General features: G+C 47.2%; 1 protein-coding gene across 2 annotated transcripts in view; it reads right to left on the bottom strand.

The window, feature by feature from the left end:
- Positions 1-27019, bottom strand: part of FAM234B (family with sequence similarity 234 member B) — a 29853-nt gene extending 2834 nt beyond the window's left edge. The window contains exons 1-12 of one of the 2 annotated variants that reach the window (XM_064479059.1): positions 26971-27019; positions 18040-18438; positions 15062-15160; positions 13230-13418; positions 12058-12188; positions 7728-7875; positions 7244-7385; positions 5909-6052; positions 5652-5733; positions 4200-4355; positions 1789-1906; positions 222-442 (exon numbers count right to left, since the gene is read on the bottom strand). In XM_064479059.1, the coding sequence (XP_064335129.1) occupies positions 222-442; positions 1789-1906; positions 4200-4355; positions 5652-5733; positions 5909-6052; positions 7244-7385; positions 7728-7875; positions 12058-12188; positions 13230-13418; positions 15062-15160; positions 18040-18438; positions 26971-27004 (1863 nt within the window). In that variant the 5' untranslated portion in view covers positions 27005-27019. Of the gene's footprint in view, positions 1-221; positions 443-1788; positions 1907-4199; positions 4356-5651; positions 5734-5908; positions 6053-7243; positions 7386-7727; positions 7876-12057; positions 12189-13229; positions 13419-15061; positions 15161-18039; positions 18439-25991; positions 26164-26970 lie in introns of those variants that run through there. The other variant, XM_031444066.2, reaches the window with a different exon arrangement.
- Positions 27020-27787: the final 768 nt, after the last annotated feature.

Raw genomic sequence — 27787 nt, 5'->3', positions numbered from 1 at the left:
GGGAGATGGTACCATTTCCAGCTGAAAACAGCTGAGTGCCGTCCCTTAATGGTCGTGAGGCTCCCTGATAACCTGACACTGACCCAAGACAACTGTCTCCTGGTACCCGGCTACTCAGGAAGGCTCCCGTCCCACTCCCTCCTAAAGAGCCAACTTGGAGTCAGGAGTATTTGTCCTAAACCCTCAACAGTGACCAAACATTGCTTTCACAAGCTGTTCACCTGGAAGGGAGAATCGACGAATTTTATCCTAGAGAGGAACCTTCGCAGCTCCCCGCGGCCAGTTTTGGGGGTGGTCTCCTTTAGCTGGACCACCTGGCCCTCCATCAGCGCCCGGCGCAGACTAAGCTTGCTGACCACCAGGGGTGCCGGACGGCCTTCAGAGCTTGGCCCTGTTGTCCTGGTCACATAAAAGGCATCTTTCCAGAGGTCGTTGATTCCAACTGAGGACGGACAAAAATGACCAGTTAATGGGGACCGAAAACTTCACTCACAGGGGAGTGGTCTGATTCAGCACCTGGAATGCTTCTTTCATTCACTCCTTCGCTAACTCATACAAGAAGTTTACTGAGCATCTAATCAATGCCAGGCACTGACTAGACAGTGGGTGCATGGGGGTGAGTGGCTAGGTGCCAGCAGAGGAGCAAAGTCTCGTTCTCTGTACCCGTGCTTCTCCAAAGCCATTTCTAAGGAAGTGAGGACAGGCTAACTGTGGTGACAGTGACAGTTCGGTGGAAAAGTGAGAAATTCTGAGAATCCCTGCAGCGTCAGCACCTGCTCAGAGAAGCTATGTTCCTAGCCACTGTTTATTTTGCCTCATGTGTAAACCAGGTGTTGTAATGAAAAGGTCTCAATTCTTAATTACCACGACTTAATGTTCCCTGAATAATAATGTATGGTAAAATGGAAAAAGAGCTCATTTAGATCAGTCTCAAGGTTTTGCGAGCTGACCTCCCCCACCCCGGCCCCCGCCACACACAAAGCCAGGGGGCGGCAGTGCCGGCAAGTTCCAGATTAGCGCTTCTTCCAGTCCCGTGACCCCGGAGTCACAGGCACCAGCTTCAACTTCAAGGTAACCGACTTTGCAAGGAGAGAGCAGGTCTTTGACTGGCAAGTGAATATGGAAAAGAAGTCAAGAAAGGAAATGTGGCCAGCCTGGTCCCCCCACCCCAGCAGGAAAAGCAGATTCTCTGGGGCCAACGTGAGGCGAGGAACCTCCGAGGAGGAGCCCTCAGACCATCCCAGACCAGCCGCAGGCGCCGAGTATCCAGGGCTTTGCGTTTTAGGTCTTTACTGTGTGATCCCAGTTCTGCTCTGTGATGTTATTCAGATGCATATGTAAAGCAGAATCCTTCCAGCATGCTAACTGGGGGTATACAAGGTCAGATTATAGGCAATTTCTCTTTCTCCCTTTTTCTCCTGGCTCCAGTCTCTATACCATGAGCACGTGCACTTTAGATCAAAGAAAGTTTGTACTGAGCCTAAAAGAACACCCTGAGGAAACACACCGCCTCTGTTATGTCCCCAGCTGTGGATTCCAGGTCTGAAGCTCCCGCAGGGTCAAGAAACCAGTCTGGTTGGTATTCCCAGCAGTGGACGCGGTGCCTGGCGTGGGGCTGATGCTCAGACAATAGCTGCTGAATCACTGGCACCTCAAGCCATTGGGAATGGGACCACCCTGCCCCTTGGTTTTCAGCACACTCACAGATCGCCCCTCCACACACACACCGTCCCTGGGACTCACCCCCCATAGACCCCCTGCACCGCCACCACCGTCCCTGGGGCTCACCCTCTGAAGCTGTCACCGTGCCGGTGGCATTGGCCAGATCCAGAAGAATGGAGGGAAAAGCCGGGTGGAGGAGGTAAAGGTGGTGAAGGCTGGGTGGCTCAGTTCCTAGGATGCCATCCTGACAACGAGAAACAGTGAGAGCAAAGGTCAGCCCGCCCTCCACGTACAACGTCGCTCAGGTGAAAGGGCGGCGGAGAGAGCTGTGATGACTCGTTCCCTTCGACGCGAAGGCCTGGCTACAAGGGTGTGTTTGAGAGAGGCTCGCATGGATGAGAGACATATTATTTCAAAAAGCTCAAAACACTGACTAAGCATCAACTTCTTTAAACCCCTAGAGCTAGGCAATGCTTTCCCTCTTATAAGAAAAAAAGAAAGGAAGAAAGGAAAGGGGCTTGTCCCAGGAGAGAAACTGGATGGGGAGTCCTCCCAGTCTGGCGTCTACAAAAGCATCAGAAACTGGTTCTTCAAAATCTGGGCAGAAAACAGAGTGTGCCAAGGACATTTGCTTTCACTGGATATTAGAGCCAATTGCAAGTGGCAAGCCAAACATCACAAAAATCTTATCAGTTCCTGAAATAAACAGGATGTTGACCAGACAAAAGTCATTAATTATAAAACAAAAATTCCAAGGTCTGCATGTCAGCCTCCCAACTCCCGACAGCAGAAGAAACACACATGGGAACTTCCTTTACCGTGCGACTCCTGTGCAGGGATGATGTTCAGCAGACACGCACGGCATTAAAGCTCAGGAGTTTCACACACAGGTGTGTAAGTGGCGGCTCCGCTCAGGACCATCCTAAGCTTCCTCTAGTGGACTGAGTATCAGCCCTGCTCCCGTAGTGTCAGCATGGGAGGAGGTCCGCTGAGTGAGGGGACACGTGGGTGGGAAGCTGGCAGCCCCATTCCCACCACGTGGCCACAAAGCAGAAGAGAGCTTTCCCATACACCTTAGGATCCCAGGCACGACTGGCAGATTTCCGGATCAGCCAACGTGACAAACAAAACAGTCAAATTCCTTCCTCACTGCCTACAGAATGGAGCCCAAACCCCCTAGCACAAAAGCCAAGGTCTTAAGCCATTTCACCCAAATCTTCCCTTCCCAGCCGCCTCCTGTGATGATTTGCCTGTGCACCCCAGGCTTCAAGAACGTCTGTGGTTACCCAAGCACATGCTTCGCTCAGCCCCGTCTGACCTTTGCCAATCTGACTGCCCCTTAACCGTCTGACCATTCCCCGGAGCCTGTTTCCCCCTATTCAAACACTCCTCGTCCGGAGGTCCCCCACCTGATTTGATGCCACCTCTTTCGTGAAAAGCTCCCCAATTGCCCCCGAAAAACGAATACCCCCTCCTGCTGTGTTTCCACCTACACTTCTTATTAAATTTATCACTATCAGAGCATTTGTAACACACCTTTGCTTTGTGGTTATTTATAGCCACTTACACTTGAGAGTCACCTGGTCTGATCCTCTCATATTAAGTGAGGAAACCAGGATGTTAAATGTTGGGTAGCTCGCCCACAGTCACGTGGCAGGGAACTGCAGAGTTAGGACAATCATTTATGTCAATCTGACCCTAAAACGAAGGACTACATCAGCATCTTCATTAACAGAGAAAGAGCACAAGGCTCAGGAAAGTTAAGTGGCAGGTCCCAGAGCACGTGGTCGACGAAGTCAGGACTCTCCCTCCCTCGGGCTCCCCCATCATCCGGCACCGGCTGTCTGCTCCTCTAGAGGGCAGCACTGCTCCCAGCTTATCCTGAGGCCCCTGGCACCAGGGAGGTGCTGGTCAACATGTGCTTAACTGAACTAAATCAGGGTGGGTCTTACTCAGAGCTCCCAGGCACCTACCATAGGCGGCACCCTGATTCATCAGCCCCGTTAAAACACCACAGGTCTCAGATCTGCCTTCTATGCACCAGACCCTCCCTCCATCGTCCTCCAGGTGAACTCTCATCTTCAGCCCAGTGTCCCCAAAACCTCCACTGCTTTGCCACCCTGCCCCCACACCTATTTCTGAAATCTTAGTTTATTCGTCTCAAAGCCTAGCCTCAGCCTCCTTGAAACTTCGCCCCTGCTCCTCGCCCAGCCCAGCCCAGACACGGTTATTTGTCTTCAACACCTGCCGCACAGATGAAGCATCTTTAAAATCTGGACTTGGATATTCTATCCTTTATCTATGCCTCCCACTGTCGGGAGCCAGTAGCTGGGGGCTGCTGTCAGCTTTCACTGCTTGGCTAAAAGGCAAAGCTGGGGAATCACAGCTCAGGAGGAAGCATGGTCCTGCCCACAAGGGCCGTTTTGTCTCCACACAAAACCATTCAGAAGTGCGGCTGGTCTAAACCACCAGCCCAACCCCTGGGCCCGGGCAGCTCCGCAGGGCAGTGACAAAGGGACCCTCCCAGGCTCACTCACGGAACTGGGAGACGCAGCTGACAGCCCTTCAGCCCAGAAGAGGAAGACCGACTTCTGGTCCACAGTAGCGGCTGAGGTGGTCGGTGTTTCCTTCCCGTGGCACAGAACGCTGTAACTCCACGTGACCAGGCCGGAGTCCCCATCCACCACCATCACCTGCAAAGAGAAGATGGGTCTCCCACCCTCAGAAAGGCAGCGGGCTGAGAAAACACATGCACAAAAACAAAAAAGACCTCCGGACATTCATGTAACATGTATGTTAACCGGTGTTAACACTAACTTATTAGAAGTGAACAATTGGGTGTTCAGACAGCGTTACGTAACAGCTGGGGTCCTGGAGTTTAAAGGACTGCAGAATTCTCCAGTGGGAAGGGATGCTGCAAACCATCTAGGCCCTCTCTCATCTTACAGATGAGGAACTGGAGGCTCAGGGACAGGAAGTGACTGTGACAGTTTCAGGTTTAGGACTGTCCTGGGTAGGGCAGCCACTCTCAGCCAAGGTCCTAAAAGCAGCACCTCACTCCTACTCCCTCCCTCAGGCGACACACCACTCAGGGGACCCAAGGAGGTGACAGCCCTGTCCTGTCCCCTGTGCTAAAAGCATTCCATGTTTGACTCTGTCACGTGTCATGGCATGTGGACCTCGGCCCCACGGTAGCCTCGAAGTTAAAAGAATGTAAAAGCCTCAAGAGAGTCACTCCTGAGTTGCACCTCTGAAGGGACAGTTAAGGAGGCTGAATTCATAATCCCTAGCAGCACTTATACCTCCTTTTCACCCCGAAGAACTCACACCTCAGAGTTCGAGAGCCTCTCATTTGCACAAATCCCCAAGAAAACTCCCCTGCCACCTCCAGCCCCGGTGTCTTTACTGCGTCCCTCCCTTGCTCTGTCATTATTGCGCCTCTGTTGTGTCTCTGTCCTGCAGGGAGGGGGAGACCCGCAGCTCCTTCAACGGTACCCCCACCACCATCCTCCGGAAGCCTGCCCTTCTCTGCCCGAGATCAGACTCTGTCTCACCAAGAGACAAACTCCTCTGAGCGAACAAAGGGAGAAGCAGGCAGCAGGTCAAGAGTCCCTTTGTTAGTCTCGGGGAGAAAAGAAGTCTGGAGACACTGCACTAAAACATCTTACCCACTCACGCGTATGATTCCTTTTAACTGTCACAATGACCCTGGGAAGGTAGGGTCTCATTACTCTGCCTGATTGTAAGTTGAGGATCCAGAAGGAGCCCCTGCACAGGAAGGAGGGTGGCTACAAAAACTTCCGATGCTGTCAGTTTTAGCCCGGCACTGTGACTTTTCCTTTCATAGATAATTCGGCTAGACTTGGAGTTCTTTAAAGGAGGGACCGTATTTTCAGTTCTTTCTACTTCTCACAATGCCAAGCACTGGGCAGGACACAAAGTACATCCCTGATATGTGTTTTGACGGATTTTGAGCCCCCAAGTTTTACCTTTTTCATCCCAACTCCATTTGGTATCTGCAGAAGGAAGTCTAGCGTCTCATCGTCCGTGAAGTACCCCGGAGTAGGCTGGCTGCAAACGAGAACAAGCGAGAGATCACAGGTAGATGAGAGAAAGAGGGGACCAGGCACTCCTCCCCGCCCCTCTCCTGCACTGGCCCCGGATATCAAGCAGACATGCTGGCCCGGCTTTAAACATGGGCAAGCAGAAAAACAAAGCCACAAACGTGAGAGGGGCCACCGCCGACCTGCGCAGGCCTTGGAGGCTCAAGGTCCAGGAAGGTGTAAGGTTTTGCCCCCGAAGCAGGACGAGGCCTTGTCTGGTTGTAATCAGGAGGTTGCTGCAGTTGGAATCTGGGGCCTTCACCATCTGGAGGAGCTCGACGCCGTCACTGAAGTAAACAAGACGCCAACATTTAGTCCCAGGCTTGGGTGAGACGCCACCCTGCTAATGCCGGCTTCTCCTCTCGGTGTTCGTGTTTGTGCGGAACACCTTGCGTTCACCCCCCACCAGTGTCTCGTCAAGGGCGTCACACTGTTGTTTCAGCTGAATCTCGATTTCTTCATTTCTCTAGAAACCAAGGAGCCCTGAAAAGGTCATGAAAGTTCCAAAGGAACTGACAGGAAAATTCTTCTCGAACTGGACGCTCCGGGAAAGATAACAGAGGCAAGGATCATGGCAGGGAAGGAGACGGAGGTCGGGACAGGAGGCTTGAAGCTGTCGCTAGGCTTGGACAGCAGCTCCTGCCGCAGACTCCATCAGATTATCTCCTCCTCTGCACACCTGGGACCACTCCACTGACATCTGTCAAATGCACTGACACAATACGAGACTGCCTAAGAAAATGCTAGCAAATGCTTTCAAGCTTTGGTAGAAAAGAATGAAGACAATTACTACCCCTGCCTGGGGTTCAACGGGGAAAATCCACGGCATCTGACAAACAGCATCCTACTTTTAGTTAAGAAATAAACACGGGGGAAAAAAAAAGATTTCACGGGTGCCATCCTTGCAGCCGCCAAAACGATTCTTCAATTAAGAGAAAAATATAAGCAAAGAGTAGGGCAGAAACAAACAAAAAAAAAAGAGCAGAGCAGAGCCTTGAGCACGGTTTTACAAGCAGTAATGTTAAATAAATCTATCTCCCTACCCGAGGTTCCCCAGTCTCACCTGCCCTGCTCCGACTCCCATGCTAAACAAATATCCTTACTGGCCACCTCCGTGCAGAGTGACCACATGTCAGGGCACCCACATGTAGATGTCAACAAATTCTGTTAGCAAGAGAAGAGCATTTCTTTTTTTTTTTTCTTTTTTTAATGCTTTTTTTAGGGGAGAAGGTAATTAGGTTTATTGACTTAATTTTTTAATGGAGGGACTAGGGATTGAACCCAGGACCTCATGCATGCTAAGCACACACTCTACACTCCCTCAAGAGAAGAGCATCTCTAACTCCCCTTAACCAGATAGGAAGGCGTTCTCTCCCCCAGCACTGTTCTCCTCCCAAGCCTCCACCCACATGCTTACCAGCCCCATCAAACACTAAGACTCCCCATCACACCGGGGCGGGGCCAGATAGCTGCCCTACCTGAAAACGTCAATGAGCTCAGACAGGTTGACGGATCTTCGCTTCTCCCATTCGGGTTCCTCAATATGCAGAGAAGGTGGTGAGCTGTCTCGATTTTGGGCCTGAATAAAAATGTCCCGCAGGGCGACAGCCTGGATATTTCCTAGGGTGCAGGAAGAACCAACAGCGAGAAGTTGAACTGGACAGAACACTCCCCAGGGGGAGGATGTGAGGGAGAGACGCAGAGCCTGAGCGGACGGAGGGTCTGACACAGCCTGCCTGGTGTGGCCCAGCACGGAGCCAGTGGGGAAGTGATTAAGTGGATGCTGGACAGACTTCTCTTTGGAGAAGGCAGGTGGGGACAGCAGAGTTAACGCCCTGCAGCAGGGCACATGGGGGAGAGGAGGTGACAGAGGGCAGGTGTCAGCAACTTTCTCTGATGCACGGGGAGGCCTCACCACACACACCGATGAGGACAGTGGCAAAAACGAGCCTTGCTTCTTACCAAAGCCAAACAGGATGTAGATGGCCCCGTTTGTGGTGATGTAAACCTGAGGACCGATCAGGTTCCCCACTCCCACGATGTTATACTTCACAGGGCGGCCCACGGGCCTCCCTGTCCGGCCGGACACCAGCAGAAAGCACAGATCTGGCTGACGAAGTGAAAGAAGGGGGTTGAGTTCATTGGAGCCCTATTGTTGCCTAGTCACATCGTTTCTCCTCCTAATCACATCACTGCTTCCTCGTTAGCTGAGAGTTCAGAAACACCTCCCAAAGTTGGACAGCACCAAGCCGAGCCCGCTTCACTCAGTTTCCCTGGAAGTGAGGAAGTGAGGCGAATGTCCCATCCCTTGTTCAGTACGTGCAAAGAGCATCGGGATGGCAGCTGGGGCAATGTCTCCGAAGCTGTTGCTGAAGAGCAGTGTCCGAGGCCCAGAATTCTAGCCTAGAGCTAAACAGAGGACAATGGACCCCTCACCCCGGTCATCACTCTCAAACCTCCTACTGGCCCCAGGGGGAATCAGCACAGGCAATGTGCTTCCATCATAACACACGCGTCTGCCCTGGCCACGATCAACCTTACCCTCAAGCAGAGATCAGCAAACCTTTTTGGTGATGGGCCAGGCGGTAAATATTTAACATTTTCCCAGCCAGAGGGTTTCCATACCGACTACACTACTCTGCCGCCCTAGTGTGAAAGCAACCACAGCGTATACATAAATGAATAGGCGTGATTGTGTCCCAGTAAAACTTTATTTACAAAAACAAGCAGTGGGCCAAATCTGACCTGCAGACCATAGCTTGGCAACCCCTGCTCTAGAGGATTTTCTTTTGGGAACATAGTCACTGGTTGAGAAATATAAGGACTCTATCAATAACTTAACTTCAATAAAGCTTTTGACAGAGTTTATCACCCCCTAATTCTTACAGACAAGATAAAGAGAGGTGGTTTTCCGTGTACCCTGCAAAAGGGCCAGTACCAAACCAGAAGGAGGTTCTGAGTGGAATGTCACAGCACCCTGCCACTGTCTTATTCCTATTAATCATCCTTATCAAAGACCTCAATAAACAGAATTTGAGCTTATCACAAAGCTGACAGAGACAGCAATCTGCTGTATGATAAACTCAAAATTCAAAAACTCTTAGGCTGGAAGATGGGTCAAAAATCTGGAAGAAGGAACTGGGCCATTAATTAAAAGACGTGGGTATTTTATGCTAACTAGACTTTTCATGGAGATCATTTTGAAATGTACAGAAATATCAAATTAGTATGCTGTGGACCAGGAACTGACACGGTCTTATAGGTCAATTATACTTCAAAAAAAACTCATAGAAAAAGAGATCAGATTTGTGGTTACCAGAGGCGGGGGTGGGGAGAAGGGGCATTGGAAGGCAATCAAAAAGTACAAACTTCCAGTTATAAGATAAATAAGTACTAGAGATGTAATGCACATCATGATAAACATAATTAATGCCGCTGTATGTCATTTAAGAGAGTAAATCCTAAGCATTCTCATCACAACGAAAAAATATTTTCTATTTCTTTAATTTTGTATCAGTATGAAATAACGCATGTTCACTAAACTTACTGTGGTAACCATTCCATGACATATGTTAAGTCAAACCATTATGCTGTAACCTTAAACTCATACAGTACTGTATGTCAATTATAGCTCAATAAAACTGGAAGGAAAAAAAATGAAAGAAGTAGGAAAAAAAAGATGTGGGTATTTTAACTGATTAGAAACAAAACTTGAATCTTAGAAAGGTTATCACAATTCTTGCCTGCATCTGTGGAAATACAGTCTATGTCAAAAGAAGTAACAATTTCCTTAAGCTGATGTAACTGGTTGTATTAGAAACAGAACATTGTTTTCATTTATGGGTACCGTATTAGAAGAGAAATACAGACCCACTGAGTGAAAAGAGAAAGAAATCAAGAAAGAGAGGGGTCCGAATCATGCTGCATGTGGAACAGGAGGAGAAACTGGGGAGCCTTGAGAGTAGCAGGTTCAGAGTGCTGAGGCTTAGAGCTAAAGGCCTTTCACATGGAAAGAGGATTAGATTCATTCAGAATAGTTCTACGGGGCTAAAGCTGGCCAGTGAATGGAAGCTCTGAGAAAGCAGATTTCTCAACAATAACATAGATTTTTCTAGAGCAGATCAAAAGCAAAATGGACTGTGCCACAAATTAGTGACTCTCCCACCAGCCTGAGTACTGGGGGAATGAGTGCCGATGTACCTGGAACAACCTATCAGAGACTGTAGAAGGTGCGAGAGGCTCAACCACATGGCTTTTAAGGTCCCTTCCCACTGATGTTCTAGACCAGATTCATTCTCTAACCAAACCAGGTGTTCTCAGCCCACCTCACTCCAAACCCAGATCTAAGAACGCTGTCACTCCATGTCACAGCCCTAATATGTTTCATTCCTTGGGAAGAGAGAGTCTTCCATCTCTGCAGCTCGGAGCAAACACATCCCTCAGTTTCTTTGTTGCTGCTTGAGGTCAAAAGGGCGAGTGTAAAGAAGAAGCTATTGCTCTAAACCCACCACTTTTCCCAGATTTTTCTAATACTGTCTATCACTTTCCAGGCACAGTAGACACTAGTCCATCTCCCCTCCCAACCCCGAAAAAGGCAGAGAGTAGGAGCAGGTGAGAAGTCATTCCTCTAACAGAGCCCCCTCGCCATGGAGGGTCCCTGAATCACAACTGAACCATTATCCTGTCCACCAGCGCTGCCTAGTTAAGAAGCCAGGTGGGGTGTCAAGGCCGAGGTTTTTCAGGACACGCACACATGTTCAACGTCTTGCTGTGCCTCTGTTTGCCATAATTCCTTTAAAAAGAAACTCCCCATACGTTCCATTTTGGGACCTTCTGAGAATCACCTGTTGATGGAGGTAATCCTTAAACTGTTCCCTGGAGCCAGGCTCTTTATTCACAGTGACTGCAACTAACAAAGATTCTGTAAATAATTCTGGAAGTTTTGGTTCCATCTACCTTGAGACCATCCGGCCAGTTGAAGAACAACCACCAGAAAGAACTTCTAAAAGTGACTAATCTCCAGAAACTGACTCCGTGATCCATCTTCTCTTCCCACATCTCACAAACATAAAGTATCTCATGAGGTACCAAAGCCAGGCTCCTCCAACTTATGGCCTGTGGAGCACTTTGAGTTCATTTATGCTGTTCTCGGCAGGAAAACCAAAAAATACGGACAGATCTAATTCTGCTCTAAATAATTTTACTTGTAGATTTGTAACTCTGCTCCACCCATGCGTCATAAAAATCACCACGGGAAACACAAGGTCTAGTGAAATTAAAATAAGCTACCCAGTGAGGCAAAATGATCTGTATCCACATGTTTCCACAAATATTCTTGGCCAATTGTTCAATTCTTTTGTCCACATGCCTTTCTGGGCAGATTCACCCTAGGAAGTCTGAGAGAAAATGGCTGAGAGAAAGTTTGACAGAAGCTCCGAGAAAAGCTTCAGGAATGAAAACTTAGAGTTGAGATCATTCTGTTTATTAACATTTTTCTGTGATTGAGGGCAGGGGAGGGGAGCTACTGTAATTTTATTTGGGCAGAGAATTACTAGTTCCAGGAACTGGAGTTCCAGCAGGGCACAACTGGGGCACATCATTTAGGGACCACTGTCTTAGAACTGAAGTCTGCAGTCAGCTACAACTCTTTCTTTGGTCACCGTTGTTATTACTTGTTCGACTTATCATTCTTTCTGTATCTATTTTATGAACTTTCTGTCAGCCTGTCTCATTGCTTTAGCACTGCAGTAAAAGTTAAATATATGGAGGGCGTGTATAGCTCAGTGGTAGAGCGCGTGCTTGGCATGCACAAGGTCCCGGGTATAAACCCCAGGACCTCCATTTAAAAAAGAAAAAAGAAAAAGAAAAAAAAGTTAAATATATATAGTAAAACTATGTGCACACTTGGTGCAAAACAGGCACTAGGCACTTCAAATCCGTGAGCTCTCATTTTTCATAATTTGTTTCCTGCAACTGGGGCAAGAGCCCTGCTCTAATATGAAGTAACCAGGGCGGAGGCAGGCTCTGTGGCTGGCCCAAGGCCACAGGGCAGTAGAGCAGAAATTCAAATGCAGACCTCTCTGGCTCCAAAGCGCCACCGTGCCAGTCAAAGGAACCAGGAAAATGGATTCATAATGGTAATTGATTCACCTCATCTCTCAGAGAGAATTTATTTCAGTCTAAGCCCTTATAATGAGAAGGTTTCAAGCAGCCTTTCTAATAATGATATTAGGAATGGACTAAAGTTGAAGCATTCGTGTAAGAAACAAGGACTATGTAACGTAGATCATACCTGCAGTTCCCCAATGGCCAGGACCACAAGATCTCTAACGCCATCTTCATCCACGTCCGGCAGCACCACGCCAGGGGCAGCCAGGGTCCCATTGGACAAGTCGTTTGGGTTTAAAGTCCAAATGGCTTTCCCTAGGGAAGGACAGAGAGGCTGATCACAATCAGGGTTTTCTACCTCTGGAGGGGGCCGATGTAATGTTCCCAGGCCAGAAAAGAGACTCAGTGGGCAGAATGACAGACAGCAACTCCTACTCACCTTTTCCTTCAGTTTTTATCTGAGTGTGGGGGAAGGGCACAGGGCGTGCGAGCGGAAGTCCTCAAGCACCTGGCCAACAAGCCCACGTAACAACTTCACACCTAGGGTTTCTTTAGATAAAACAGACGTGCCGATGTCTCTCCAAGAGAGAAGAGCCCACTTGTCTGGGATGGATGGAGGAACTGATTTGTTAGCTATTAAGGAACCTTTCTGGGGCACCAAACAGAAGACCAACGCTCCCCTTCTACCATGCGTTCACAGAAGTGGGGAGACCATGAAAGTTCTTCAAGATGACTTCAGTTCTAGAGTTAATGCACGTGTAAATTATTTTTTTTTCCCACTCAGAAGAACCCCACTACCAAACTCCAACCTCTACAACTAGGAAGGAGGCCATTTCTGCAGCCTCATCCAAATCAAAGGTCAACAAGCACGTCGGCATGTATGCGAGGCTCTGCGAGGAGCCTTCTTGGTAACTGATTCTTTTCTGTTCCTTTTGTCACATATCTGAATTCAACACAATAAGAGGCCAAATCAGCATGCCTGGACAAACCTTAGATTCTTCACTGGCATAATCTTAAGTGGTTAAAGCCCAAGTTTACACGTGGACCCAAGTGTGTCAACTGGGAAGAGACAAAGCTCAACTGTCTTTTGTACAAAGAACAGAGTAGGGAGACTCTTTGGAAACCAACGGCCTCAGGGTAGTTTGTTTGGATAACTCAGTGCAGCCCCATCCGATCACCAAACAGGTTGCAACGTGGATTTATTACTCAATCTATTCCAACCCTTTCTCTTATTTCCCTTAACAGGCACCTTCCGGAGCAGTAAATCAGACTTTCCAGCATGTGAGAGTGGAGCGGCCCCTTCCCCAGCAGATTATTCTAATCCGAGATTAGGGCTCCTTGAAGCAGGATCTTTACCTGATGTCGCATTGAAAGCACTGAACATCTTGTGTGTCCCTGTCACGAGGCAGATGGTTCCGGCCACGCTTCCTGGCATCAGATCCAAGCAGGTGATATCTCGGGCCTCCTCGGGGAGGGGACTAGACCAGAGTGTGCTGCCGTTCATCCCCGAAAGGCACACAAGGACAGCAGGTGGCCTTGAGACACCTAAAAGCACACGAGAGACAAGCAAGGGGAGGGGGAGACAAGAGGGAGAGATAAGGAGGCCAGGAAACCAAAAGGAAATGGACATAAGGCAGCAACTCAGAGCTGTGGGCTGAGCTCCCTCCTATATTTGTGGCAACAAGTCTGCAAACGGAGTACCTGTCATATCTGCGCAAAGCACCTCTCACGGAAGATGAGATACTGTGACCTCCTCCAGGCAGCCTCGCAAGCTCCATCCCCCTCACACCTCTGCCAACACATCTGTTTGCATGCCTGTCACTTTAGCCCCTACTAAACAGGGAAATCCTTAAGGCCAGAGCCTGTCACATTCATTCCTGCCTCCTCAGTGCTTTGCAAAGCCCCAAGCACATACAGCAGCCAATTGTTCTCTGAATAAAAGGAGCAAACTCAAGAATATGGAAAAGTCATCGCTAAGAAGAAAAAAAATACCAGGACGGAAAGGTATGCTCAGGAAATTGAGACTGATCTAGAACGTGTGTAGAGCAGGGGGCAAAATATCTGAATTCTGATCATTGTGGCAAATGCTCCCCGAGAGCAGGAAAAAATCTTAAAAAAAAAAAAAAAAAAAAAAAGGAAACCTGAAGATGACACTGAGCAATGATCGGTAGGTCTAGAATTCCATGGAATGCGCTGATCTGGCCTCAGTCGGGAAAGAACACTTGGGCAAACTTAATAGCCAGGCCCAAGGATAGCTGGTGAAGGATGAGAGTAGCTCACCTCTTAAGCAAATAATCCCCTTAAGTCACTCAACTAACACCTAAGAGTAATAAGCTTCTCTCCTGCCGCTTTTACACTCACTTCCAGGATAGGGCTGTGGCCCATCTCACACACCTCCACGTTCCGCTCCCAGCGACAACTCATAAGGACAAGGGAATGCAGGTGTTAGAGTGTCACTGTACCTATTCCTCAGAACTACTAATTAAACATACAACCTAAAACAAGTGGCAACCTGGCTCGCTCTTCCAGACCTTGTTTTCAGAAGCAGTGATATACATGACAAGTCTATGCCTTCCCAGGGATGCTCTGATTAATATACTGTACTGTCCCTTCCTCCTTAACGACCCTACTGACTCTTCAGACATGCAGAGAATCTGCAGACATGATGCATACAGGTCAGCCTCCCGTCCCGCCGGGAGCAGAACAGAGGGCAGGGATGGAGGAGTCAACAGATGGGATACAAGGCAAACCCCTGGCCAAGATGTACACGTGTAAAGATGTGTTGGAACATGAGCAGACGCTTCCTGCCAGGGATGGGAAGGTGGCATAGTCTACACTGACTACAAAGAGGCCAGGGAAAACTGACAGGGAGAAAACTCAAGAAACCTAAGTGCCAGCACTGGTCAGTGCAGGAGTGCGGGCAAAAACTTCCTCCCCAGTCTCAGGCTGTCACTGCCCTGGGGCAGCCACTATCATTGTCGCCCAGCTCTCGCTCTCCGTGACTTCTTGAGATGGGTGTGAGGCACCTGCAGAAGCTTCCTGATGAGGTTCAGCGTGCAGGAGAGGTCCACGAGGGCTTTCTCTGCCCTGCAGGCCCCCCAGGAGGCAACCCCGACGTGTTCTCTTAGCTCACACCCTCCCATCAAGGAGCCTCTCCAGCAGTGGCCTCCGAGTGACACGTCCCTTACCAGCTGCACTCCGGTTCCTCGACGTGACGAAGGAGAGAAGCACGTCCCGCAGGCCATCTCCGTTCACGTCAGCCAGTTCCAGTGGGGACAGGTCCCCACCTGAGAGACACAGAGGAAACACAATGTCACCGGCCAGTCCTCTGCTCCAGGCTGGAGAGAGCATGTTCCCAAAACACCAGGCAGGCTTCCAGCTCCCAGATGAAACCGATAGACCCAGTTCTGCCTCTGCCTCTAAGTACAGCTAGAATCCTGGGCATTAAAAGTAAAACAAACAGAAGAAGACTCCGGAAGATGGAGATAAGGCAGACCGGCTAGGGACAGCGAGACCCAAGGAAGGGCAAGCCGATGACCCCCCTGGGTGTTCTCGGACTTCGCATATCCCAGACAGGGTGCTGCAGAAGCCGGCCCCCCGGGAATGCCAACTGGGACGTACAGAGGCCCCAGAGAAGCTGGTTCCCCAGCCAGACGACAGGGAAGGTGCAGCCTAGCAAGACAGAAGAGTTTTCGATAATAACTGCTCTACTCCAACCAGACACCACAGATAAAGCGGTGGCCCCGCCCCACTCCCACAGCAAAGGCCAGGTGGAAACCCTCGTCCGGCTGTAACAGGGCACCCCTCACCCCACCAGCACCATGTCAGAGAAGGTCGGGCAGGGAGCCCGGAATTCCATCTCCACCTTGCAGTGACAAGGTAGGGACTGTCACGCCCCCCCCACACACACACCCCCAAACCGTGCTGAGTTAGAAGATGCTTGCCAGATTTGGAGAGAACTCACACATGGCTAATGGAAATGTAAACTGGTACAACCACCATGGAAGATAATTTAACACAAACTACTATGATTGAACATGCACAAGGCGTACAACCCAGCAGTTTCAATCCCAGGTTTGTGCCCCAGAGAAATTCTTACACACTCCATCAGGAAATAGGTACAAGAATCTTCTTAGCAGCATTATGGGTTTTTTTATTTTTGTTTTTTTTTTAATGGAAGCCACCTAAAGACTCATCAACAGTAAAATGGATCCATAAATCATGGGATATTCATACCACAGAAAACGAGACAGTGGTGAAACCCAGTAAACCCCAGTGATGGTACATTAATATGGATAAACCTTACGCTAAACAAAAGAGCAAGTCACATGGACCTAGAGATGATCATACTAACTGAAGTGAGTCAGAAAGAGAAAGACAAATATATGATAACACTTACATGCGGAATCTAAAAAAATGACACAAATGAACTTGTTTACAAAACAGAGACTCACAGACATAGGAAACAAACTTATGGTTACCAGGGAGGAAAGGCGGGGAGGGATTAATAGGGAGTTTGAGATTAGCTGACACAAACTACTATATACAGAATAGATAAACGAGGACCTACTGTAGAGCACAGGGAACGATAGTCAATAGCTTGTAATAACTATAATGAAAAAGAATATGAAAAAAGAATATATGTATGTATATGTATGACTGAAACATTATGCTATATACCAGAAATTGACACAACATCGTAAACTGGCTATCCTTCAATTAAAGAGGTTAAAATTTTTTTTTAATTAAAAACTTTAAACATTTTTTAAAAAAACAAAAAGAGTGGTGACTGTGGAAAAGTAACTAAAATCTATGAGGGAACTACAGGAAGATGAGAGTTATTCTAACAAGGCCTGTTTGTACAGATTTCTCTCGGCCGCAAGCCCTCATCTCTGGTGATAAGCGTGTTCTTTTCTCCTGGTGTAAGGAAGGCAGCTTTCACCTGGGGGTTTCATCTCCCGCTTTCAGGAACAATCGAAGGTCAGAGTGGCTCTCTTGCACCTGCTGTTGTTGAAATACCTTTAACTCAGAATAGCCAAAGCACCGTATTTGGGACCGGTGCAGTTTACAAGGGACAGGACCATTCAGCGCTGACAGTTTGGATGTGATCCCCATTCCTGACCCAGAGCAAGTTGTTTTAAAGAAACCTGCTCCGCAACCAAAATGTCCTTTAACAGATGACTAGATAAAGAGGATGTGATATATATATAAAACACACACAATGGAATACTCCTCAGCCATAAAAAAGGATGAAAATTTGCCATTTGCTGCAACATGGATGGACTTCGAGGACATTATATGCTGAGTGAAATACGTCAGACAGAGAAAGGCGAATACTGTATGATGTCACTTATATGTGGACTCTAAAAAACACAACAAGCTAGAAAGAAGTAGACTCACAGAGAAAGAAAACAAACTGGTGGTTACCTGGGTGGGGGGGAGGGCACAATAGGGGCAGGGGATTAAAAAAAAGGGGGATGATGGGATTATATGAAATCATGTGTGTGAAACTTTTGAAAATTGTAAAGCACTGTAAAATTTAAAGACTCTTTCACTCAATTAAAAATAAAAATAAGAATAAAGCAATGTCCTCCAAAATGAGACAAAACAGCTAGAATTACTTGGGTAGCACCATCCCAGCCATTAGAAGCAAGAAAGAAAAGTTCCTGCAAGGAAGCAACTCTTTTTTTCCTTGAAAAGAAATTAGTTGAAAATTCAATTTAAAGTCAGGCTTCTACAATCAACAAACACCGGAGGGCCGGACAGGAGCCCTGGCCGCTGGCCTGGCCAGGACTCGAGCCTTGCTTCTCTCAGGTGACAGCCTTTCCCTCAGCTTTGCTCTCCGCTGACACAGCATTGCCTGCCCCACAGGAGCCCAGCCAACGATGTTCTGTCCTCTCTGCCTCTAATTAAGACCTTCACCAGGAGAAATCCCACACGGTCCCCTTCCCAAGTTTTCCGAGCTGTCCCAATCCTTTTTTTTTTTTTTTTTTTTTGTCCTATTTCAAATCTTAACTTCCTAACCACCTCCATGCCCAGGGGGAGAAATGCTAGATGACACCCATTAATTTGTAAAGACTTTTCTGTGTAATTGGAAGCTTTAGGGAATTACACATGCGCGATCACGAAGTTTTACAGACTGGGAGTTGAAAATCCCGCCACTCACCTCCCTGGGGGCCCAGGTGGCGGCTCCACGTGCTGTGCAGATCTCGGGGGGGACAGGGGATCAGGAAAGCACACACGAGCACCAGCACCATGGAGATCACCAGCATCAGCAGGAAGACAGACGTGCGCACGTAGGACACAAGGGAGGAGGCCGCCTTCTGCTCCAGGCCCCCTAGGGGTTCCAAGGGGTACCCCTCTGTGGTGACCTCCGACAGGTGCGGCTTTGCAGCCCCTGTGACCTCGGTGTCTGAGTCAGGCTCTGGGGCTTCACCCAGAGGACTCTTCCCGTTCTTGACCCCTCCGTTCTTCTGCTGCAGGTTAAGCACTAGGTCATCTTCACTCTCGTCACTGTCAGCCTGTGTGAGGGGGTCATACTCCCCCAGGTCTGGGCTCTTCTTCCCTGAAAAGACAGAAGGACAGATAGTCAAGGAGTACTTGGAGGAGGAACCTTCAGCAGACACACACCAACTGTCCACACCTAGGAGAACACACAGAATAGAACAGAAAGGCAAATCTAGGTTGACAAGCTTGGACCTTGGTAGCCATCTATAAAATAGATGCCAGGGAAAGGGTGGGGGAAAGAATGGGGGAAAAAAAGAAAATCATAGTGTTTGAGAACTGTTGCTTTCATGAGTTTAAGAAAATTGGAAAAGAAACAGAGAAGGTGGCAAATTTCAAATAGCTTCTTAGTTGAAAAAAAAAAAACCTCTCTTAATTTAAATCTCACAAATGAAAAAGACCATGGCTCTTCCATCAACCTTCATGTGTCTATTTCCTTTGATTTTCTTAGATCGGTGATGTTCCAGTCTTTCCTGGGACGTCTCTAAATTTTTAGGACAACTGTTCTCTGTACACTGCTCCTCACGGTCCAATATTTGTGGCTTCCCAGCTGTTTCTATGGAAACCACTTAGAAGGTCAAATGCTGAATGTCACCTGGAGATGTCTTACTGAAAACTTCTGAGAACCTTCCTGTGAGTCAAATGCCCTTTCAGGATGTGTTTCTGTAAACAGTGGTTACCTTGAAAATTGCTATTCTGAGCCTGCATTCCGGGAGGTGGGACCCAGCAGGAATGTGGAGGTGGAGGGCTGTCTTGAGGCTGGTTTACATAACAAGCACCCTGGTTTAACTTAGACCGCATCTTTGCTTGGGGTGGCAAGAGGCAGATGTTACAGCGGGAGGTTGGACACATCTAGTCCCAAGCCACCCTTGGCCCTCACTGCCAGTGACTGGATGACTTTATGCCTTTATTTCAGGCTATAGCCAAGTAAAAACCGAGAAAAAAGTTCCTGCTTTTGGAAATTACCTGGTAAGCTATTGCTAGTGTAGAGTTTACATCAGCAATAGCTTACCAGGTAAACAATAGTTTATTGTTAAATCTTTTGTTAAGAAGAAATATAAAAAAAGGAAATACAACTCAGCTAACTAAAAGGGTGAAAAGAAATGTCAAATTTCACATTTATTACCTGTAGTTTTTTTATGTATTTATTTACTTATTTTATTGAAGTATAGTTAGTTACAATGTGTCCATTTCTGGTGTACAGCGTACTGTCCCAGTCATGCATATACATACATATGCATGACTATTTGTAGACTTTTAAATGATGGCCATTCTGACCACTGTGAGGTGAACTACCTCACTGCAGTTTTGATTTGCATTTCTCTAATAGCTAGCAATGTGGAAAAAACATATGAGCAATGTTGAGCATCTTATCATGTCAAGCCAGCTTTCTTGGTAATCACTTAACTGATTCAACTAAACCTCACAAGCACTTTCTACACACACTAAAGCCACCCCATAATTGTACAATGTTTAGCATCAAGTGGAAAATTTAGTGTGGACTGTTTATGGAATTCAGTCTTGCTAGTCAGTTTCCACCTTGCAACAACGTAGCCGAAAACCGCACCTTTGTCAACCTGAAATCATTACTGAAATACTGGCTAGCAAAACAGTTAGAGGAAACACATTTTTATTATATGATATACTATCACAGGAGGAAGAAAACTTGACTGCATGTGCTAGAGAAACTTGTAAAATCTTTAACAGGTCTATACAAATAAATCGCAAGCATTCTTTGAAAAGCAAAGCCGCTGCTGAATTGGTCCCTCTGAAATGATTATATGCTTTTGTAGTTAAAGATGGCAAAGGAAGGCCTTTCTGTCAGTCTCTTCCTAAAACCAGGAAGGGCGAAAAAGAAATAAAAGTAGGGGGAAAAAAGGGAAACAGCCACACTCCTAAACTACAATATATGAAAAATTGTTGCCAAATGCAGTGAAACTTGTATCCAATTGGAGAAGCACGGTAAGAACAGGCACTTACATCTCAGGTCGCCAGCGATGAGCAGAATTCACAGAATTAATAGTGATGCTGACGATGATAACTGGGAATACACCGAGACCCTACTGTACAGGCACTGGTCCAAGCACTCATACGTATTAACTCATTTAATCTTCATAACAACCCTAGGAGGTAGGTATTATTATTATCCCCATTTTATCCACCAGAAGATGAAATTACAGAGAGGTAAGTTGCCTGAGATCACAAAACTAACAAGAAGAGCCAGGATTCAACCTCAGGCAAGTTGATTAGGGTCCACATGTTAAGCTACCTCTTTTGTTCCACGGATATAGAGCCAAACCAGTAATCTCTTGCGTGGAAAGACAAAGACTGGGGTCCCAGAAGCACCCATGAGTCCCATTCAGCATTCAGAGAGTCAACAGCGAGGTTAAGACTGACGGAGTGCAAGCACAAGCTTCTCTCTGCACAAGAAGCAGGCTGGCAGCGTGCGGCCCTGTCGGTTCCCAAAGCGACGAGCTTTGGGACAGCGCGGATTCTGCCAAGAGACCGAAATGAGACAGCTTCAATGAGGACAGTCTAACATAAAAAGAATTATTAAACAGTGACAGGAGAGTAAATATGAATCTGGGAAATCTAAACGGTACCCTAGGATGGAGCAGTTGTATCCGAGGAAGGGTAACTTGGAGGATTGAGAGGATCCAGGTCCACTTTCACAGATCAGGCAACGAAAGTAAATCTGGAGCTCAGGGGCAATAAGCTGATAACTAGCACGAGAAACAAAGAGAAGGAAACGCTAAATCGGCACTCTCAGGCCCTGTGACAAATGCCAGCCAGGAAAGAAGCACCTCCGGGGAAGAGCACCAGTGGGAACAGATCTGAGCTGGCAGACCTAGGGCAGATTCCAGATTCCAGCTGCCCAACCCCACCCAGCCTCTGCCCACAGGTCAGCCAGCAGCCGGCTGTAAGACGACCGTCCCTTTAAACAGGAATAATAATCAGAAAGGAGCCATCATTAGTACTCAGTCCAGAAGATACTACGAAGTTCTACAAATATTCAAGAAAGAAGTTACAACAAAACACAGCAAGCAAAATCAGCTACAGAACAAACGCTGGATAAATTACACCACAAAATGGAAGAAATAAGGAACAGATGCTTCCTCATGGGGTCCAAGAAATGCAAGAAATAGCCTTCTCTGAAAAAAGCGCTCATAGGAAAAAATACAATATTTCTAAGAAAAGATGACAATCCATTGGCGAAGATGAAGAGCAGACAAGGAGGGCTGAGGAAAACAATGGAAGAAAATAATAAAACAATATCAGAAAGGCAATCCTTATTGGGATCAGCACAAGGGACCCAAACGGCTGAAAACAGCGTCAGAGACAGACGTGAAGGACTGACTGTGAAAATCAAGCAGGATGGAATGGAAATAACGATGGCTGGCAGCTTTCAGCACATAACTATGCTCGATTCCAAGCTCTTCCACCGTCTTATCTCAGTAAATCATCACAGCAACCCTTTGAGGTAGATGCCTTATTGGCTCCAATTTAAAGATGAGGAAACTGAGGTTTGGAAGTTTAAGTAACTGGCCCAGAGTTAAACAGCACGGAAGTGATAGTACAAGGATTCCAACCCAGGCAGTCGGGCTTGAAATCTGCACTGACTATACGTGTGCTACTCATGGAAACAGATCAAGGCTTTTAAGAAGACTAGAAAGAAAGGGATGGATACAGAGAACAAAAGTGATTCAATATCTGCGGGAGGGAAGAAGAGAACAGAAAAGAAAATGGAACCAAAAATATCTAAAAGATAGACCAAAAAAGGTCCCTGCAATAAAGCAAGACCTAAAAGTGCAGAATAGAGGGTACACCAAGTACCAAGAAAAACTGAGACAGAATAATCGACATTGAAACATATCCTAGGAAAGGCACTGGACTTCCAGGACAAGGCAAACATCAGATGAGCAGCCAGGCCAAGGGAAAAAGAATCAAGTCACTAGTGATGCAGACAAAAATCAGCCTCCCTTCCCCACAATAACATCCGTTACTAAAGGGTAGTGCAGCAATATGGAAAAATCCTCAGAGAAAGAGCAGGGGGCTGCAGAGTCCAAGAACTGGCCCAGACACGACATTTCAGACGTACGGAGCAAGCATGCAAGAACGCAGACACTATCATACCCCTGAGTCTTTCTTTAAATCACAGAAGACTAGGACCAGTTCCTGCCCAAACTCTTGAGGAAGATAAATATTGACTTTTGCACTATTAATATATATTTTTCCAGATACGGCAAACACAAACCTCAGCTGAATTACTACAGACTGTAAGTTTTTTTTTCAATTTATTTTTTACTTTGGGGGGGGTAATTAGGTTTTTATTTATCTGTTTATCTTTAATGGAGGTACTGGGGACTGAACCTAGGACCTTGGGCATGTCAGGTGTGCAATCTACCACTGAGCTATATATACCCTCCCCCTCTACAGACTGCAAGTTTTAATTAGAGAAGTCCTATGTACATATTTTGTCCTATCTATTCACAGAAAGAGGGGGGAGTATATAGTGCACCAACTTGGCCTAAAGCTATACTCAGGCTGAGGAACAGACAGCAAATCCATGCTTCAAAGCTCAGGGAACTTGCACACCCTCTTCTCTGCTGATTTCAGCCACCACCCGCACTTTTAGTCAATGAAAGGTTTTCAGAGAATAAGGAGAGGACACTAGTTTCAGAATACATCAATATAAACAGGCTCTCCATAGCTATCACTTTTCCTCTCCGGGAGACCAGGGATGCTGGTTAAACAGCATTCCCAAAACGGCATAGAGGGAAACACAGTAGGGAGGAGATGCAGCCGTACCACCCCCACATGCTCTCAGGAAACCATGCTACGATACACACAACCCTATGACGTGTACTACCCTTTACATAGACTGTCCAGCACACTCTACTGCAACTAAGGGTAAATAGTTCCCACCAGGAATTCGTTTATCCAGGGGCCCAGAATCATTCCAAGTTACACATGATAAAACAAACCATTACAATAATATTATGCTCTGATAGTCCCTTCCGCGTCTGACCTTTAAACTTTTTAATGGACCAAAATACATATTCTTAAGAGATAAGTTGTCCCGGAGGCTGCTTTATGAATGTCACATTGTCTTTCTGTTACTAATTAACCTCACTCTATGCGTGTGAGCCAAACATCTTTCCATCTTGAGCTCAGTTGGGGGTACAAGACGGAAATACATTCCCGGCAACATATCTTTCTTAACCGGGTTGATGAATACCTGTCATGAGCGCACTATGACATCAGGCCTTCCTCCAGGAAGCACATTTGTAAATGATCAGGGTGCTAATGATGATGGCGACAATGGCTAACACTTACTGAGTAACTGACATGCATCAAAGGTCACCTAAGAATTTCCAACTTCCAAACTTCCTAAGAACATCCATCTCTTTTACTCTGCCGAATAACCCTAGGAGGTAAATATGTAGCAGAGCAGGTGGCATATAATGAATGTCTCATAATAATATTATTACATATGAAGAAACTAAAGCTTAAAGAGAATAAGTAACTGATCTGATAAAGAGTGGACTTAACCCAAGTGCGTCTCATGCTCTTAGTGACCATTCTATTGTGCTTCCTTACACTTAAAAATAGATGTCATTGTGGTGATCAGTATCTACAAAGACCAACTCGTTAGGTTGTACATCTGGAAATAATATAACGTTATATGTCGGTTATACTTCAACTTAAAAAAAAACAGTGAGGATGTTAACTAAGGTAACAAACAGGACAGCAGCCTGGCAGTCCCAAGTACAAGGTATCCAGAAAGAGCTATCAGAAAGCAACTTCTACCTAATATGAAAGCTAAAAATTGTATTTGGGGTGGAGGAGAGAAAGGGCAAGAGGGAGAAAAGCAAAAGCACAAGTGAGAAAAAAAAAACCCACATCACATAAAAGAACATATGGCCTTTGTATCTGGGCCTAAAAGTATCAAGCACACCTGAGTGCTCAGGGCCTCACTGTCGTCCAAACACCGGCCCAAGGATGGTACTGTGCTTCCCCCACCCTGCCAGCTGACCAAGTTACTGCAACTGAATACCCCAGGAGTAATGATGCCAAAGCTTCAGCATGCAAAAGAGCTCAATAGTTTCGAAAGCAGGATTTGTTTTTTTCCATTGCATTCCCAGCCTCTGGGATAACAATTACCTTGCTGGGAAGGTGGGGTGGGGGGAGGGAGCAAGGAATCTAAAAGAAAAAAAAGAAAGCTAAATATGCCTGACATCTCCTTACCCCTTGGGGAAGGCATCATCCTACACTGAAGAGACACAAGGCTACTATCTTCAAAATTAATCCCACAGGTAAAGGAACATGTCCCCCATTTCATTCCAGTGTTACGTGTGTATTCCAAGATAGACGTTATCAACATTTCTTCCGATGTTCAAATGAGCCCATGTGGGAATAAAATGTTTGAAGTCATGAAGTCTGGGGGTAGAAATGCAAATTCATATCAAATTCATATCCAACCCAGTGTCAGCCGTGGCACAATGTAGCAGACCAGAAGCTCTTGAGAACAAGGACCCTGTCACCTCCTCCCCTGCAGCCTTATGCCTGAATATCTACTAGTCACCCAACTAGCCCTTTCTAACCATAAACTGAAAGTAACTGCTTTTCCCAGTAACACCTTAAGTTATCAGCAAGCAAATATTTATAGTTTAATGTGTAAAACTTATTTAGGTAAAACCGTAATTTTTTTTAAAAAGCCTTAACGTCTAAAATTTATTTGTGCCAAACAAACATAATTTTATTAAAATACCAAGTTTCTAGCAGCATAGTTCCATTCGGAAGGTTTAAGAGGAAAAAAAAACAAAAAACTTGGAGCTGCTGCCAAAGTACTGAATTAGCTGCCATCTCCACTAGTGCCTCCTTAAAGAATATTCCATCCATTATCTGCAAATTGCAGGTGCCGTATCATTTCCCTCATAAATGCTCAGGCTCGAGAGCCAAAGGCTGACCAAGTGGAACCAAAATCCCAGGATCTTAGAGACAGAAAACCCCTGGCATTTAAGTCCAGGATTTTCCAATACTGCTTATGCGACCCTGGACAAGTCAATCTGCCAAATACCTCATTTTTTTAAGAAGGGGAAATGTCTGTCCCACATACCTCATGGCAACATCAGTACTGTCATTAAGTGGCGAGGCTGCTGCAAAGGGTCACTCGCCATCCTGCCGCCCCCTGCCACCACTCAGGTCCAGCCGAAAACAGAAGGAGCTGGAGACCCTGCGGTACCTCCTTCGCGGCGCTAGGGAAAGGATGCTAATCTCATCGCCCTCCCCTGGGGACAGCGGCGACGCGCGCTCTGACATTGGCCGCCGCCGCAGCGCCGGGCCACCATACCGGCGTGCCTCCAGCGGCCCTTCCCTCCGTGTCTCCCCGGTTCGCGCCGGCCGGCGACCCCTCAACCCGCCGGGCGCCTCTCCTGTCCCTTGGTGGCGCGTAGACCCCAGCCCGCGGGGCTGCGTCGCCTCGCCTCCGCGCGCCTGCAGCTCCGCCCGGGTTGGGGCTAGGCCCGGCTCCGCCTCGCCCCGCGGAGCCTCGCCTGCCCAGCTCCCCAGGCCCGGCGGGGGCGGCGTGGGCGCCAGGCTGCGGCTTCTTACCCGGGAGCTTGAGCGCCCTGGACAGCACGGTCGCCATGGTGGAGGCCCGGGTGCGCGTGCGTGCGCTCGTGTCCTGCCGGGAAGTGTAGTTCGGAGTCGGGGTGCGGGGGACTGGGACCTGGAAAGGTGGGAGCGGGGCGGCGAGGCAGGGCGCGCGGGAGGTGCCGGGGCTGCTGCATCATCGCCCACGTGCGCGCTCGTACGGCTCTTCTCCGCCCCCTGGGGACAGACCCCTTACGGCGCGCGGCGCGTCACCATTCTGAGCCTCACTCTCCTCCTCAGTGAAATGGGGAAATAGTACGCCCCATATAGGCTTGCAGTGAGAATGGAGGGAGATAACAGATATAAAGGAGGCGAGGGTTGTGAAATGCGCGTAGGCTTTGCAGTGAGACAGACGGGCTCTGAGTCCTGCCTCATCCCTTACTAACTGGGCCATCTTGGACAAGTCACTTGGTATGATTCTTTTTTTTAAATGGAGACTATACCACCTACTTCACAAGCGAACTGTGAGGATGAAGTTACATAATCTGTTTAAAACGCACAGCACACAGTAAGCACCTAGTGTGTTTCTGTATGTTTCTTAGGTAAAGGTTGAGGTTTCCTGTTACCAGTTCTTTCCAGGTTACCAACTCGGCACCCTACCCCGCAGCTTCTAGTTTGAAGGGTCTAAGGAAGCAAGAATATACCTGCTTCTTCCCCACAGGCACCAAGAGATCGGCATTTGGTCCAGGAATGCTGAAGGTATTACTTATCTTAACACAGGAATAGACCTTAGGGGCTCCTTGTTTTACTGAAGAGAAAACTGAGATCCATAAAAGTGACGCGACTTCTTGGTGTCAAACAAAAGCTGCAAGATACTTAGCGCTTGGACCGCCTCATCCCCACGAGAAATTGTCATAGGAATATCCTGTGGGTATAATCCCAGAGATTCTAACAGCCATCCCCACCACCCTTTTCCCCACGCAAAAATGTCGCTTACTCCGGCAGACTCTGGAGCCAGGCCACGAGTTCATAGCCGAACTCCACCGCTTACTAGCTGCCAGATCTAGGCGTGTTGCTTAATCTCTCTCCGCCTCAATTTCCTCCTCTGCAAATAGGGGGTGAAATAGTTCCTATTCCACAGAGTAGTTCTGAGAATTAAATGGACACACGCAAAGCACTTAGAACAGTGCCTGACTCCTAGTGTTTTGTCAGTGTGGGCATTTCTTTTTTATTAATAATTTATTTTTTTCACAATTTAATAACTTAATAACAAATAATAACTAACAATTTAATGGGCTAGTGATGTATTTGTTTATTCTTTCAGCGTTCTACAGTACCTGAAATTTTTACTGTTTGCCACTTCGCTGGAGCTATAATTAAAAACCACCTTTTACATCTATGTGGGTCATCTAAGAGAAGCAATATTACCGGTCACAATACACCAGTAGAGGCTTGCCTGATACCAGTTTAACTGGAACACATTCTTGAGATACAAAGAATGAGAAAAATAACCTTTAAGGTGAGTTGGATCTGTTTTTTGTTGTAGAAGGAAAGAAACTTGCATTTTTAGGAGGGGGTGCTGGTGGATTGAAACATCCAGGTTACACAGGAGACAAGGGAAGGAGAAAATCTGTCCACTTTTCTTAGTGAGAGGGTGTAGCCTAAGAAAGTCCCTTATGTGATGAAAGTAAAATAAAATTGTACGAAGTTTGATTAAATCTTTGCTTCAAACTGCATCATCACCCAAAGCACCCATGTGGGTACACACACTGACGTGTGTGCACATAAACTGTGTAAATGTGTATGCGTCCCAT

The sequence above is a fragment of the Camelus dromedarius genome, chromosome 25 (genome assembly GCF_036321535.1).
Source record: "Camelus dromedarius isolate mCamDro1 chromosome 25, mCamDro1.pat, whole genome shotgun sequence".
Taxonomy (NCBI): domain Eukaryota; kingdom Metazoa; phylum Chordata; class Mammalia; order Artiodactyla; family Camelidae; genus Camelus; species Camelus dromedarius.
Note: the sequence above shows the minus strand (reverse complement) of the source record. Positions and strands in the feature narration are given on the sequence as shown.